At 38.1% G+C, this 15441-nt stretch overlaps 1 protein-coding gene across 1 annotated transcript; it reads right to left on the reverse strand.

Moving 5' to 3' along the window:
• Positions 1-1868: 1868 nt before the first annotated feature.
• LOC146371574 (uncharacterized) lies at positions 1869-12755 on the reverse strand. Its single transcript, XM_084953787.1, has 3 exons — positions 12620-12755; positions 11879-11975; positions 1869-9237 (listed from the first exon to the last, which is right to left on the reverse strand). The coding sequence occupies exon 3, from the start codon at positions 9210-9212 to the stop codon at positions 2580-2582; it is 6633 nt and encodes a 2210-aa protein (XP_084809913.1). The 5' UTR covers positions 9213-9237; positions 11879-11975; positions 12620-12755; the 3' UTR covers positions 1869-2579.
• Positions 12756-15441: the final 2686 nt, after the last annotated feature.

Here is a 15441-nt window from a genome sequence, read left to right on the forward strand (position 1 = left end):
TTGTCCACTTCCAAGCTCTGGGGAGGCCAATCCATGATTGATAGTGTTCCATTGTGTGTTTTTCTAATCACATATGCTTTTTATTGCATTGGGAGTGTGTTTGGGATCATTTTCAAGCTGACAAATTAAACCGTTACCAATGAGATGCGCTCCAGATTGCATAACATGGTAGATCAAACTCTGACTGTACCTTTCTGCATTCATAATCACATAATTTTTCAGGAGCTGTGTTTGACCTTAAGTACATAACTTTCAGATATGGTTCATCAGCTGTACATAGTCTTTTTTTTAAGGCCTGCCACTTCTTGTTTTCTATTAGTCCTTTGGTTATCCAGGTAAAACTCTCATTGAGATTAGAAATCATTCTTCTTTTGTCCTCCAATTGTCCAGTTTCTTCAAATGTTTTAAGGACACCATGCCAAGTTTTAAGTAATAGTTCTTTGGGAACCACCTTGTTGGAGCAAAGATACTATTTTATCCCTGTCAAACGTATTTACCTTTGGCATTTTTTGTGCATCCAACAAAGGAAATGGGAACAAATGATGTTTTTATGACTAGCTTTTCGTAACAAACTACGTAAATATGATAAATGACAAGAAATTCTCAGTTCTTGGAAGCAAACTATCTCGAAATACTGTAGATGGGTGACTAATTAAATGAAGAACTTTCACACTCTGCCCCTATTGAACTCTTAGATGTAAGGTTGTCTTGAGAGATTAGGTTTATCCAAAGGTGAAACATTTCCATTCTGATGCGAGTGGTGGCTCAGTCCGCATTCTGCAAAACCTCACTAAATGCTTTGCTGTGCATTAATGAAGTCAAGCATTAGGCCAGGGAATTTCTTTAGGAACAACGATGAGCATCCCTCCAGTAGCGTCCCAGAATCAGGGAATTTTGAAGGGAAAATTTAAGTATGCCTATGTTATGCAGTTTTCTGCTCTTGCTTTATATTTTTATATACTTTATTACCTTTACTTAAGTAAAATGTCTAAATACTCCAGCCCCCCACCCTCTACTAAACCATTATCCAAAGATTACATTAGAATTTTTGTGCAGCTCCACTTCTCACATTAATCTGTAATAGGTCACAAGTCTGCACATAAGCCTGAAAGTTGTTATCTATACCAGTCCTTCACACTGATTTTGTCTTGCAGTAGACATTTGTGTCTTGCTCACAAATCACTTTTTTCTTTCATTTGTCACCTGTATGTTGGATTTTCAGCCACTTATATTAGTAATAATCAAAATCTACAAACAACTTATACAAAACATAACAGAGTGGCACCCCAACAGACAATTTAGTGATTTGTCTCTTTGATTTTTTTATTTTAGTGAACTGGGGATAGAATTGCTTTTTAAAATCCCTATAGCCATGTAGAAAAAGTCTTTTACTCACTTTTCTTTTAATGGTTATATGGTTTGTAGAGTATAAAAAGTCCACAAAAGGAGTAAATGTTAGTATTGAGCACCACCAACAGCCCAATTTTGGCATTACATCAAAATCATACACCAAGTCTAATCTTTAAGCTTCTAATATGAAAATTTCAGCTACAATTAAATATGCAATACTTAGCAAATGGGTTAGACACATACACAAGAAAAGCCAAATATTCAGGAAACCTGACAAAAACTTGTTTAAAAGTAAATATTATATTGTTAATTAGGCACACTGGACTTTAGTAAGAAACTGATCAAACATAACATTTAAACACCAAGACTATTTTTTTTGGTTGGGAATACAAGTATTAATCACAAACACCTTACATTGGTTAGCGAGCTAAAAAATTTGCTCGCCGCTGTAATATTTACACACACACACACACACACATATATATATATAAATAAATAAAACACACCATGACAATATGACAGGTTCGAGCTTTCAAACCTTTATACAAAATGTACATACAGTGAGCTATCAATGTGTATATTACCTCAAATATGAATACATACATTTATTTGTGTTACAGGATCAGTTTTAGTAATTTACATTATTGTTGCCATTCTGGAAAATTATCTGAAAAATTTTTGTATATACATATTTACACATTAATGACGTATTTCTATTTTTGCTCATTTATAAAGTGAAATACATACATATGTAAAAAAAAAAAAAAAAAAAAAAAAAAAAAAAAAAAATAGTAAGTAAGTAAAGTAAAATATATAAAACAAAAAGCAAGAGAATGATAAACATTTTACAAACAGTCCAGGATACCTCAATGGATAAAAAGAAAAAAGAAAAGGGAAAAAAAGGAAACAACATCTATGAAGTTCAACATCCAAATGCTTTGTTATAAATTAGAGTACTAAAAGGCTGCTACAGAAGGGAAATAACACATGTGGTTCCATGCTGCAAACATTTGCCCTGAAAGCTTTTGGTCAATATGAGCCATCTTTTCAGGCTTTTAACCCATAGCTCTACTATATTTGTATAGATTGAGATCGCTTTAAAAAAAAAAAAAAAAGAAAAAAAAAAAAGATTGAACTCTCCTTCTCCATCAACAACAAAAAAGCTTTTCACAGGAATTAAGGCAACATTATTCAAACTTAATGTTCTATACAAAAGACATTTTTTTCCATTAACACTCACATTCCTGTTTAACATCCACTTCACTTTCTGCACTTCCAGCTGGCACATGTTCCTGCTCCTCTTTTATCTCCGTGTCCTGACCTACAGTTACCATGTAGTAATCCATGTATCCCTCAGTGTCTGACTCGGTTTTTATGACAGTCTCACTACTTAGAGATGCAGTTTGCACACATCCATCAGAGGGCTGTGATGACTTGCTTCCATTATTGCTTTCAGAGGTTGGACATGCGGTATGCCCAAGGGAGCCTGCAGGATGACCTGGGACTAAATTCTTGGCAGCCTCAGTGTTTAAGCCAGTTCTTACATCATCATTACCTTGGTGATAGTTTGTTTCAACATCCAGTGATGGCATATTGCCATAACGTGGATCATCTTCCTCCTCTTTAATTTGGAGGTTTCCTGGAAGAAAACCGTCACAACCTACAGTTGTGGTGGTACTGATGGAGGTAATCGTAGGGGTATGTGTAGAGGTGCTCATGGGGGCAATTGTAGGGGTATTAATGACGGTAACTGGAGGTGTAAAAATTGGGGTAATTGTTGGGTTAATCACAGGGGTAACCATAGGGTTGATTACAGAGGTAATCATAGGTGTAAAAATGGAGGTAATCGTAGGGATGTTCATGGGGTTGACATTCATCTGCATTATTGTCACTGGCTGCATTTGGATTGCATGATATGTTGCTGGCTGCACACATTGGTTTCCATCCACTCTATGAGCACTTTTATTATTTTGCAGATTTTGTGTTAAGCTCTGTGGGAGTTTGGGTCCAGACAGAAATGGTAACTTGAAGATCTTTTCTATTCCAGTATTTCGATACTGTCTGATCATCGAATGGAATTTGGTTGCAGCAGCGATTGAAAATTCCCAGCGCCTGTGATGCTGTGAGCTAATCTCAAAGTTATAGTCTAGGATGTCAAACAAAATAGCTGGGAAATACTGGTTCCTTTTCGTTGCTGCAAATTTCTGTATTTCCAACAGCACCGATGATGTCAGTAACTTCAAGTTCAGCTTTTTTTTGTCCGCTGATTTTGATGAAACATCAAGGTCCAGACCTATTTTCTTGCAAATAGGATAGAGATTTTTCTGCTTATTCTTTGTTAATGTCACAGCACTCAGAGTATTACTTAACAGCATGGCTTTTTCCTTCTTTGCTTGCATTTCCAGTTGTCTTTTTCGAACCGTTTCCTTCCATTCATTTCTCTGCACAGTGGGAAGCTCTTCTTCTGTACTCTCAATGACTTGAAATGTGCGAGGTGGCTGAATAATAAAAACTTCGCTGAACCAGGCGGGCTCTCCATCATGTGGATTCACTCTGTAGAACTGCACTGAAGGATTCATGTCTAGACTCTGCTTGTCCAAGCTGAAGTTGTGCTCAAGAACATCATTGACAAGCTTGTGCTTTGTCCCGCACAGTTTCCTGGCAAAAGAATACACCTCGCACATGACCTCCCACGTCAAAACACATGTGTCGAGTTTAAGTTTTGGGTGAGCTTTGTCCACACATAGGCTTAAACCTATTTTCTTGCAGAGAGGGTAAGTGTTCAATATTGTTTCTACTGATGCAGAAGAAGAGGTTTGATCATCTGGAGGCTTTTTTACCATGCTGCTTGCGTTAGTAGAGATGACGCTGGTCACGGCAAGAGGATGGCGAAGCGCATTACCAGAGTGAGATTCATCCTGGACAAGCTTGCCATTTTTATCTTGATGACATTTGGGGCAATCTGGAGTATATTCCTCAAAGAAAACTGACAGAGGGAGTTTAAAAAGCTTTTTCTTTTGAGGCAGGCTGAATTTTTTTGACTTCAGTGTTGTAATGGTTTGCATGAGCTGCTCTGCGAAGGCAATGTGAGATAGCTCACTGTTCAAATTTAGATCAAAATTATACTCCAGGATCTCCATGATGAAATCTTTTGTGGATGACAGCATTGCTTCGGCAAATGTGTTAACTTCAACCATGACGCCGTTGGTCAATAACTTTGGGTCCAGATTTTGCTTTACTCCAAATCCGACATTAAAATCCATATCCAATTTCTTACACCTGGAGTAAGAATACAGTGGGCAATGTTCTCCATGAGGCACTGAGAGGATGCGTTGAATTTGATTGATCCGCAATCTCCATAGAACTGAATTTAGGTCATTTTGTTGCTTGTCAGTGGAATTGCTTACATTTTGGTGCTTGACTGTTAGAGTAGATGCAGCACTACATATTTCTGCATCTGGCTTGTATTGGCAATTCAGTTTCATGACTATTGGATAATCTCTTCGTGTGTTCTTTTGCTTTGCTTGGGCTACCCAGGTTGCCACATTTCTATGATCATTTGCAACAGGAATTTGTGCAAGAATGTGTCTAGCAAGTTCAGAATTGACATTTTGCAAATCAAGCTCAAAGTTGTGTCTGAGAACGTCCAGACAAATCTGCTCAAATGTCCCACACAATTTTTCAGCAAAGTTTGTCACTTCCATCATTGCTCCTTTGGTCAGTTTGTTGACATCAAGTTTGTTTTTCTGTTGACTGCAGCTTACATGCAACTTCAGACCAATCTCCTTGGAGAAGGGATACAGGTTCACACTTTCCTCGGATATTGTTTTTGGTGGACCAGCTGGTAAACCTGGTATAGTTGACACATGTGGGTCTGGTCTAGTTTCACCATCTGAATCAGGGGGATGTGAGGGTTCAACATCAGACTCATCCAATCTTGATATGCTGCTGTCCATGCTCTGGTATCTCGTGCCTATTGAAAACATGGAATCGGGGAGTTTAAATACCTCTTTTGAGAATTTGACTGGATCTTCACATTCCTGAAGCTGTCTTATTTTATTCATCAGTTCACATGCAATGGTGTATCTGTGGCTATTGCTCTCTAGGTCTAACGCAAAGTTCTTCTCAAGTATCTCCATGATGAATTCCTGCTGGGATGAACTCATTGCCAAGGCAAACCGAGCAACTTTATACAGAACAGAATTGGTCAGACAGTCAGCACTCAAATTTTTCTTGGGTCTAAACCCAATATTGAATTCTAGGTTAACTTTCTTGGGCCTGAAGAATGGACAGTACTCTTTGTCTAGGACTAGGAGGATTTGTTTCACACGGTGAGTACGCAGCTTCCACATGTTACTCTCCATTTCCTTTTCCTCTTCTTTCATGTCAAATTCATTTGGTACATCCGTTGGAATCTCTTCCTCCTCTTCATATTCTAGCAGCCCACTTTCATCTGGCTGACTTGGAGATGGCGGGTCCATATCTGTGTCTACGATTGCTGAACTGAAGGAACTATCAGTGGTGGTATGGAAAGGAGCAGAGATGCAAGATGATGTTGGGTTTTCTATGTCATCCTCATTCCCGCTGTTTTCTGAATCTGTGAGTGTGTCTGCTTCTATAGGACACATGTAGCAATAGCCCACTCCTACTGTTTCGTCTAGACTCAAACCCATTTCATCAAATCCAATCCTTCCTACACTATCATTGGCATAATCACTTGACACCATGGCCCTTTTCTTCTTTGCCTGCATGTCCAGCTGTCTTTTTCTGATCGTTTCTTTCCATTCATTTGTCTGCGTGGTGGATTGTCCTTCCCTTTTAACCCCAATAACAGGACATTTGCGAGGTGCCTGAATAACAAAAACATCATTGAACCAGGCATGCTCTCCTTCTCGTGGCTGTACTCTACAGAACAACATTGAAGGATTGAGGTCTAGAGTCTGTTTGTCCAAGTTGAAGTTGTGCTCAAGAATATCATTGACAAGTTTATGCTTTGTTCCACTCAGTTTCCTGGCAAAAGAATAAACCTCACACATAACACCCCAGGTCAAAGCACGTGTTTCGAGTTTACGTTTACGGTGCGCTTTACTCACGCGGAGTCTTAAACCCATTTTCCTGCATGAGGGGTAACAGCTCATTATAGTCTTTCTTGTTGCTGCAGAAATAGAGGTTCGATCATTTTGAGTACTTTCTGCCTTTGCATCAGCACAAACATCTGACCCAGTTTGGGGCTGCTCAGGGACGCGACCAGACTGCGATTTATCTTGATGATGCTTAATTCTGTCTTGATAACATTTGGGGCAATATGGAGTATATTCATCTACAGATTTTGTGTCAGGCAGTTGAAAAAGTATTTTCTTCTGAGATGCAGCTAGTTTCTTTGTCTTCATTGCTCCAGAGTTTCGCATAAGCTTCTTTCCAAAGGCATTGCAACTTGCCTCGCTGTTCAAATTTAAATCAAAGTTGTACTCCAGGATTGCTGTGATGAAATCTTTTGTAGATGACAACATTGCTTCAGCAAACGTGTTAACTTCAACCATGATGCCATTGGTAAGTAACTTTGGGTCAAGATTTAGTTTTATTCCAGATCCTACATTAAAGTCGATGCCCAATTTCTTACATCTAGAGTAAGAATAAAGTGGGCAGTGTTCTCCATGAGGTACTGAGAGGATGTGCTGAATTTGAATACGTCTCAATTTCCACAGCGCTGAGTTGAGGTCATCTTGTTGTTCAGTGTCAGTGGTACTGCTTACATCTTTGTGTACATTTTCCTCAGTAGAATCAGCTCTACATGCTTCTGTATTTGAGTTATTCTGGCAATTCAGTGTCGGGAGAATTGGGTAATCTCTTTTCGGGTGCTTCGATTTCCCATGGGTTACACGGGTCACAAGATTTCTTTCTTCATTTGCAGCCGGAATGTGTGCAAGGATATTTCTTGCAAGTTCTGAATCGACACTTTGCAAATCAAGCTCAAAGTTGTGTCTGAGAACATCCAGACAAATCTGCTCAAATGTTCCACACAACTTTTCAGCAAAGTTTGTTACTTCCATCATTGCTCCTTTGGTCAGTTTGCTGATGTCAAGTCTGTGTTTTTGTTGACTGCAGCTGACATGAAGTTTCAGACCAATCTCCTTGCAGAAGTGATAAGGACGGACATTTTTCTCTGACTTTATTTCAGGTTTGGTTTCAGTATGTGGCTTGGGTTCAGTTTCATGTAGATGGACTGGTAACTCTGTTGTAGTTACATCATTTGGACTTAGTTTAGTTTCAGCTTGTGAGTCAGGAGAATTTGAAGGAGCGATATCAGATTCCTTCACATTCGATCTGCTGCTGAGGTCTGGGCCAACAATGTCCATTCTCTGAGATGTCATTCTGAATGACGGAACAGGACGAGGAAGTTCAAAAACTTCTTTAGAGAATTTGACCGGAACCTCGCATTTCTGAAGCTGTCTTACTCTACTCATGAGTTCACATGCAAAGGTAGGTTTATAAGACTTGTTCTTCAGGCCTAAGTCAAAGTTCTTCTCAAGAATCTCCATGATGAATTCCTGCTGGGATGAATTCATTGCCAAGGCAAATCGAGCAACTTTATACAGAACAGAATTGGTCAGATAGTCACCACTCAAGTTTTTCTTGGGCCCAAACCCAATATTGAATTCCAAATTTGCTTTATTGGGCCTGAAGAATGTACAGTACTCTTTGTCTAGTACCAACAGGATTTGTTTCACACGGTTAGCACGCAGCTTCCACATGTTACTTTCCGTTTCCATTGTCTCTTCTTCCATGTCACATTCATTTTGCATATTTGCTTTTGAATTGTATTTTCTTCTTTTCTTCAAGCTCTCGTATAAAAGTTCTTCCATAGTCAGCTGTGTGGGAGCTCTTTTAAAGGGATTTGTCTCAAAGGAAAACAGCTCATTCTTAAAATGTGGACTTATTTTAGTACCAGTGCTCTTAAGTTTTTTTCTCCTTTTCAACAGTTGGGACACGCTGAACAAAACTTGCTTTTTGTCCTGTTGATTTTGAAGGTCAAGTTCAAAATTATGCTTCAGGACACTGAGAATAATAGAGCTGTAGGATGCAATCAGTACTCTAGTAAAGTCTACCAGTTCTACCATCATACCATTTGTCAATAAACCTGGATCAAGGCTTTGTTTTGCACCACTTTCAAAGCGCAAACCAATTTCTTCACAGTAAGGGTATGAAAATGGGAGAACATCTCCTCTGATTTCTTCTTTTAACTGCGCCCCTAAGCACTCAATTTCCTCTTCATCATCGCTGACATCAGCATGTAGTCGGTCAATCTTTTTTTCAGATGTTTGTGAGCAAGGAAATTTGCTTGTATGTCTACCATTATCTTCTTTCTTCACCTGGAAACTGAAATACTGGCAATCGGCTCCCACATTCGGTTCTTTTTTGATGCTTCTGGCACACACTGGCACAAAAGAAGAACCAAAAAGAGCAGCAATGTCAAGTTTTTCTTTAGGAGGCCTCCTCATCAGGTCCTTGAGCTTGTGTGAAATCTGAGCTCTAAAATGAATCCGTTGTTGCTCATTTTCCAAACCAAGATCAAAATTGTTCTCCAGAATGTTCATGATAAAGTGGCTTTTACCCTTTGTAACCATTTTAGCAAAGTCACAGATTTCAAGCATGACCCCGTTTGTCAGTAATTGTAAATCCAGTTTCTGTGCCGTGGATCCAACATTAAAATCTAATCCAATTTTATTGCTGTAATGGAATGGTTCGGGGCTTCTTGAGTATTTTTTTACGTGCATAATCCGCCATTGCCAGACAGTGTTGGCATCCATCCTTTTGCTGTCCTTCAGTCTATTTGGGTTGGTGTCCTCCATCTTCAGTTCCATTTTCGTATCTTTGTGCCCCCTATTCCTGTATGGAAACAAAAATAGTATACATTATATATGAACCATAACTCATTAACTCAGTCTAAATGTACCAATTTTCACACTATAACAGCAGAGAAAAATAATAGTGCACTTTATTCTACCCACTTCATTATAATTTTGTAAGCTTTGGGTTTTGATACCGGGACACAGACATACTGTAAGACTACAGCTAGCTCAGTACACTGCAAGCCACAGTGTACAACAGTGTGCAGGACAAAAACAAAAAAACAAAAACGCACATATCGATAGTATTTTAACAGTAGTCCTACTGAATCAGAGCTTCATTAACTTTGGCACTGGTCCACATGTGAAACAAACATGCTTACGCTGCCAGCTTCCCTAGATATTTCTTTATTTTTTTCCCCATCTTTTACCTTTATCCTTGAGCATATTATCTGTTCTCATACTGGACATAGGGCTGCTGTTTTGAAACTTGACCCTGAGCTAAGAATATTTATTTGTGCTATATTATTTATTTGTGAAATTTTACATTTTAATTATATTATCCAATTTATACCAGTGCAGATCGGACTTTTGGACTCTTACTGGCTATGATAACAGTAAGAGGCCATCCTGAGACGGCCAAAGTGGGACAGACACTTGTAACCAATTGTTGTCCGAAGCTTTGGCCTATTTGTTAATAGGGACTGAGTTCAGGGCCACAACCATTCATAACATGATCAACTACCTTAAACTAAATTGGTGGGAAAACTGAGGATTCTGATCTTGAATTATTACCTAGAAATTCAGCAATAATGGCTTTTAGCCACATTGCCCAACCCCAGTTACGTCACAAAATAATTCCCAAAAGCAGCCCCCAATTTTTTTTAATATCATGAAGTAATGTAATTATATTTTAATATCATTATTAATGGTTTTTAGCATGAAGATTTTCATTTTGCTTTTGCAACCCCCCTCAAAAAAAAAAAAAAAATAATAATTTTTCTTTTAATTTCTATAACTCTTGGGTATTTGATAACATCAAATAAGCAATGCAGTGGAGTTTTTTGCACTCAGAAATTACATTGCGTGTACTCTTTAGGCATAACAAACCTATTAAATAAGAATTCCTGCATGCAGACTTTTTGAATATTTACATGACTTCATTGTACATTGTGGTGGCTGTAGACCAATCATAACCTTGATGGTTCAATCTCTGCCTGCTCCAATCTCCAGTCTAATTGCCTAAGTAGTCTTGGGCAAGATACTAAACCTCTAGTTGCTGTCTGATCCATTCATCAGGATATGAGTGTGTGTGAATTAATAATAATAATAATAATGGATACTTTATTGATCCCTGCGGGGAAATTACTCTCTGCATTTGACCCATTCACTCAGTGAAGCAGTGGGCAGCCACTAAGCAGGCGCACCGGGGAGCAGTGTGTAGGGACGGTACCTTGCTCAGGAGTACCTCAGGGTACCCGTTCAGTGGATTCGAACCCCCAACCTACATTAGGATGTAGGCGACTCATTTCTTAGTTAATTAAATGAAGAAAAAAGTTAAATTAACTGACTAGTCTAAAACCAAGAAACAATCCTCCTGGTAGGATGTGCCCAGCAGCAACCAGGAGGTGCACCCAGGAGCTTTAGCTGTCTCTTTTCGATGTGGAGGAGTAGGCAATTGACGTGTGAACCCCTCTCAAATGACTCAACTCCTCACCCTATGACTACGGGAGCGCCCATCAGACAAAGCTAATTTCTGATGCTTGTATCCGCGATTTCATTCTAATAGTTTTGACAAACAGATGATGCCTAGATTATCATATTTATGGTGTTTCTCAACAACGATGTGCCATCTGGTGGCAGATGGCTGCATAACATTTAGGACAATAATTTACTAGCACTGAGCATCAATTAAAATTTTAACAATTCGATTAAACGACTAGTAAATTTGGCACAGACTAGTGACAACAGCAACAATTAGTCAGCTACTCGACTAGTTGCGCACATCCCTAGTGTGAATGTTAGATAAAAAGCACTTAGGTGTAGAAAAAAAGTGCTTAAATGGTTGGGTGTGAATGAGGTTATATTACGTGCTTTAATTCCTCAAGTAGAAATCTGCTACATAAGAATCAGTCCAAGTGTTCACAGCCTTGTTAGTTTGAGAGCTTTTCATCTCTGGTGCATGTTTCATTTCTTGACAAGCTACTGTAATTGGCTGGAATACCAAAAGCAAATGGTAGAAATGTTGTTTTTTTTTACCTTGAGCTAGGTGCAGCAAAACTATGAAATATGCACACCAGCCAATTGTGCTATACTAATGTGCATGTTACTGAGTCAGAATCCTTAAAAATCAAAAGGCTTTCATGCTTCATTCTGCAACCTCCCCATTTCTCTACACAACAAAACACATTGTCTAAAAGGTGCAGTTTCCAAGTGGAAGCTGTGCACAAAAAAAAATTTAATTTGGTCCCTCCTAGACATATTTTATTTATAATTTATTTCAAGGGGCTGTATTATACTCCTGCACTATTTTGCAGGATATATCAGAAACTTCTTTTTGTCCTGTTTTGTCTTTTTTTGTGTTGACGAAAAGAAAGTAAAAAGTTATCCAAAAACCTACAACATTTTAGATGTTGATGATCTGTGTGTGAAACTTCAGTGTCCTTAAGCTGGCTACTTACTCTGCCCGACATCAGCATATCCAGCATGTCTGGTACCTGCTCTGGTCCCTTTGCTGTCATCCAAGTAGCAAAGAGACCGTGTGGATACACTGTAGCCCTGCATGAAAAATGAAAAGCTTATTTGAAAAATAATAAATGTATTGATTCTTCAGCTCTTCCTTAAAGAACGATAAACACATGCAGCCCTGTTAGACACCATCTCACAAACACATGTGTTTGTGAGCTACACTTCAGTGAAAGTGGGGCCGTTAACCAGGAGAAAAACAAACCAGGTGTTCCTTTGACAAAAGGACAAACTGGGGGTATTTTTTGTCTACCACGGCACTTAAACGAAAAGATACAGACTCTTTAAAAAATGAGCAAATTCAACAATAATTAGTTAAAACAGCTTTACTGAATAAAAGTGAAACCTTTTGGACAGTCCTTTCCAAACAAAGCATTTTGACCAGCAGATGGCGATTATTTTGACTGCACCAAATGCTTCTGAACACTGAAGTGCTTCACAATAATTCACTGAGCTCTCTGGAAAAAAAACACAGTCCAATTACTATTACTAAAAGGATGCCATCCATGTATTTAACACGGCAGCAGTGCCAAAAGTGGTCCAGCGGAAGAAAAACCTAATCGAGGGTTTGCATTTACTACTTTCCACCTAAACATGGCGATGTGAAGTCGTTACAAACAGCTACTTCAACGGCAAAGCGACGTCAAAAAGGAGCCCGCAAACAGGATGAAGCTTACCCAAAGTGTGCACAACATTCACACGGCCGTGGTTCTCACTTGGTAAAACTACGCACTTCTTTGCGGCACAACGTTTGAAGGATGCAGCGGAGTTGAAATCCCTGAATTTCAGGAGGGAGACTATAGACGCTGCACAGCTCTGTTATGGAAGTGACGTCACAGCAGAGCGCCACTACTTCAAAATAAAAGTGCAATACTTGATAGGCAAACTCAATAGATGAACCAAGATTTGTTAAAAAAACAAACCATAGATCATTTTACCCAAAGAGTTATGCTTGAAAAGTTGCACACAGGCTTGGATTAATCTTTAAAAAATCTTGGAAATGGTGAAATTTAGTGTTGTAACTACGGAACAGGATTAGGGCCACTGGGAAAAAAAATGTGGACACGTCTTTTTTTTTCTTCTTTTCCTGAATTCTGAGAAAAAAAGTCAGAATTCCGACAAATACAAAGTCATGGGCTATTTATTGGCATTGTTAGGCTCAAACTGCACAATCCATAAAAAGTTGTTCTGAGTGATCACCTTTATTCTATAATCCATTATTATGATGAAAATGTTCTCTTTCAGGGTGAAAATGCATAAACCTTGAGGACGAAAGGGGCAGGGAATTATCTGGTTAATATAAATTATGATGTTACACAAGAATAGTGGGTTTTAGCCCAAATGGTTACGCAGCGCTCACCATCATAAAAACACCAAATGAGGGACATGCAACAAAGACTGAGGCATTTACATGCATCCAACCAAACTCTAATATATACTCAAGAAAAACTGCAAATTAAGTCTACTGGAAGTTTGTTTTTCTTGTGTGTGTGTGTTATCAGAGCTTGTTTGCATGCATTGGGATACTTCAGTCTTCTCTGGATTTTAAAAGCGTGACTTTCAAGAACTTTACTGTAACTAATTAGTTAGTTGCATGAATAAAAATGTACAAAAGTCGAATACATTAAGTGGTACAACCGCTTAATAAAGGCTGCAGTTACTGCTGTGTCACCTGCTGCTGTCGTAGTTTAGTTTACGCTTGTGAGACATTTATTTTGAAAGCACATCAATTTGACCTTAGCTCTATGTCTGGGTTTGCTGAATCAGTACAAAGTTAAAAAGTTAAGTTAAGTTTTCTGAGAGGCCCATGTGAAGAAGGGATGCAGTCATTTGTAAGTAATTGCATTTATAAGGCTTGTAGAACTTGTGAAGGTAGGTGGTCAAGGAAGGCGCTCAAGTGTTACACAATCTGATATTTTCATATATTGTTTCAGCTGATGAAATGATAGCTCAGAACAGGACAACTGTCAGCACATGCATACTCACAATCCATGAGATTTAAGCAAATAACCATAAGCCACCAGGAGTCTTGATGCTTTAACTGAATTTAGAGATAAGCACAAAGAGCAATACACTACCACTAATCAATACTGCCTGATATACAATAATGGCATGTTATAGTACTTTTTAGTAGTTTTATAAAAGAAAGATAATCAAAAGGATCTCCCAAACAGGTACTGGATCAAATTAATAAGAAAATATTACATTTACAAAGTAAAATTCACCATCATGTAATTCTTTTCTATTATAAAATTACTAAAAGTGACTAACGAAAGGAGAAAAAATGCTTAAATATTTCAAAGAGTCATACAGAAACCTTTTATGTAATTTCTGCAGCCACTAGCAGTAAAACTTGGTCATCTCTTCAGGCTTTCAACCCAAAACTCTATTGTTTTGAATCCTTTCCTTAGGTGTAAAGTATTCACATTCCCCCCGCCCCGTTTTTTGTTTTTACTGCTCTCAGTTTTTGGACCTACAGTTCACATCCTTGTTGTGCAGCCTCAATTTCTAATCCACTTTCAAAGACTGAAAATTAGGCAACTAAACTACACCCAGAGGATCCTGCAGCTTCATCATGGACTAAATACTCAACAAGCGTCCAACTCCATCATAATATGGATGATATTTTTTCTCGGTGTCCAGTTCTGGTATCATGTTACCACAATGTAGATCATTCTCCTTCGCCTTAATATGTAGCTTTGCTATTGCAATAATGTTACACATAAGCTATAGAAAAGGTTATTTGACTATAAAGCATATAAAAATATAAATAAATATATAAAATACAATTTCCTGTAGTCAATGCTTCAAACAGTTCATGTACAAAGGTGCCTTAGGGCCAGTGAAGATTAATAAAAATAAGGGACTGGGGAAAGGTGGTAGAACTCTGAGTGAAAACTCAGAAAAGAGCATTATTTCATTCAAGGAATGCTTCACTTTTAAAGGCTCAGGTGGAAATAAATAAATATTTGAACTCCTGGGATGAATAACTCAGAAAAAACATTATCGTAAATTTAAAAATTCAATCTTAAAAATTATTTTTCCCCTTTTTCTTTAAGTACCAATGCAGAAATGTCTTTTAGTGCATTCTTCCAGTGGGCTGCAGGTAATGTGGGCAGAAAAAAAGCAATCTGATTAAATGAATGGCTGTGAGGAAATGGCTACTTTCTATTTTCTCTTTCACGACCTCATTAAACCCGTTTCTTATGAGTTATTAGCCTCTGTATCACCTCTCACACTGTATTTAAGCAGAATGGCCTTCATTCTTTTATTATAAGTATGCTTTAGGGTAATGGGCACCTTGTGAGTGCCAAATTTAAAATATGACTTCTCAAACCAGAGTTTTTTTTTTTTTTTTTAAATAATAACATAGGTACCTTTTATTTAATCTACTGCATGTTTCTCTTTCCAAACATCTCCCCACTGCTTCTTAAAAATTTCTTCAAACTGAAATCACTGGACACAAACACAAACTAAATGCACAGAAAAGCTTATAACA

Source organism: Perissodus microlepis, chromosome 15 (assembly GCF_051167445.1).
Source record: "Perissodus microlepis isolate ML-2025 ecotype Zambia chromosome 15, ASM5116744v1, whole genome shotgun sequence".
Classification (NCBI taxonomy): domain Eukaryota; kingdom Metazoa; phylum Chordata; class Actinopteri; order Cichliformes; family Cichlidae; genus Perissodus; species Perissodus microlepis.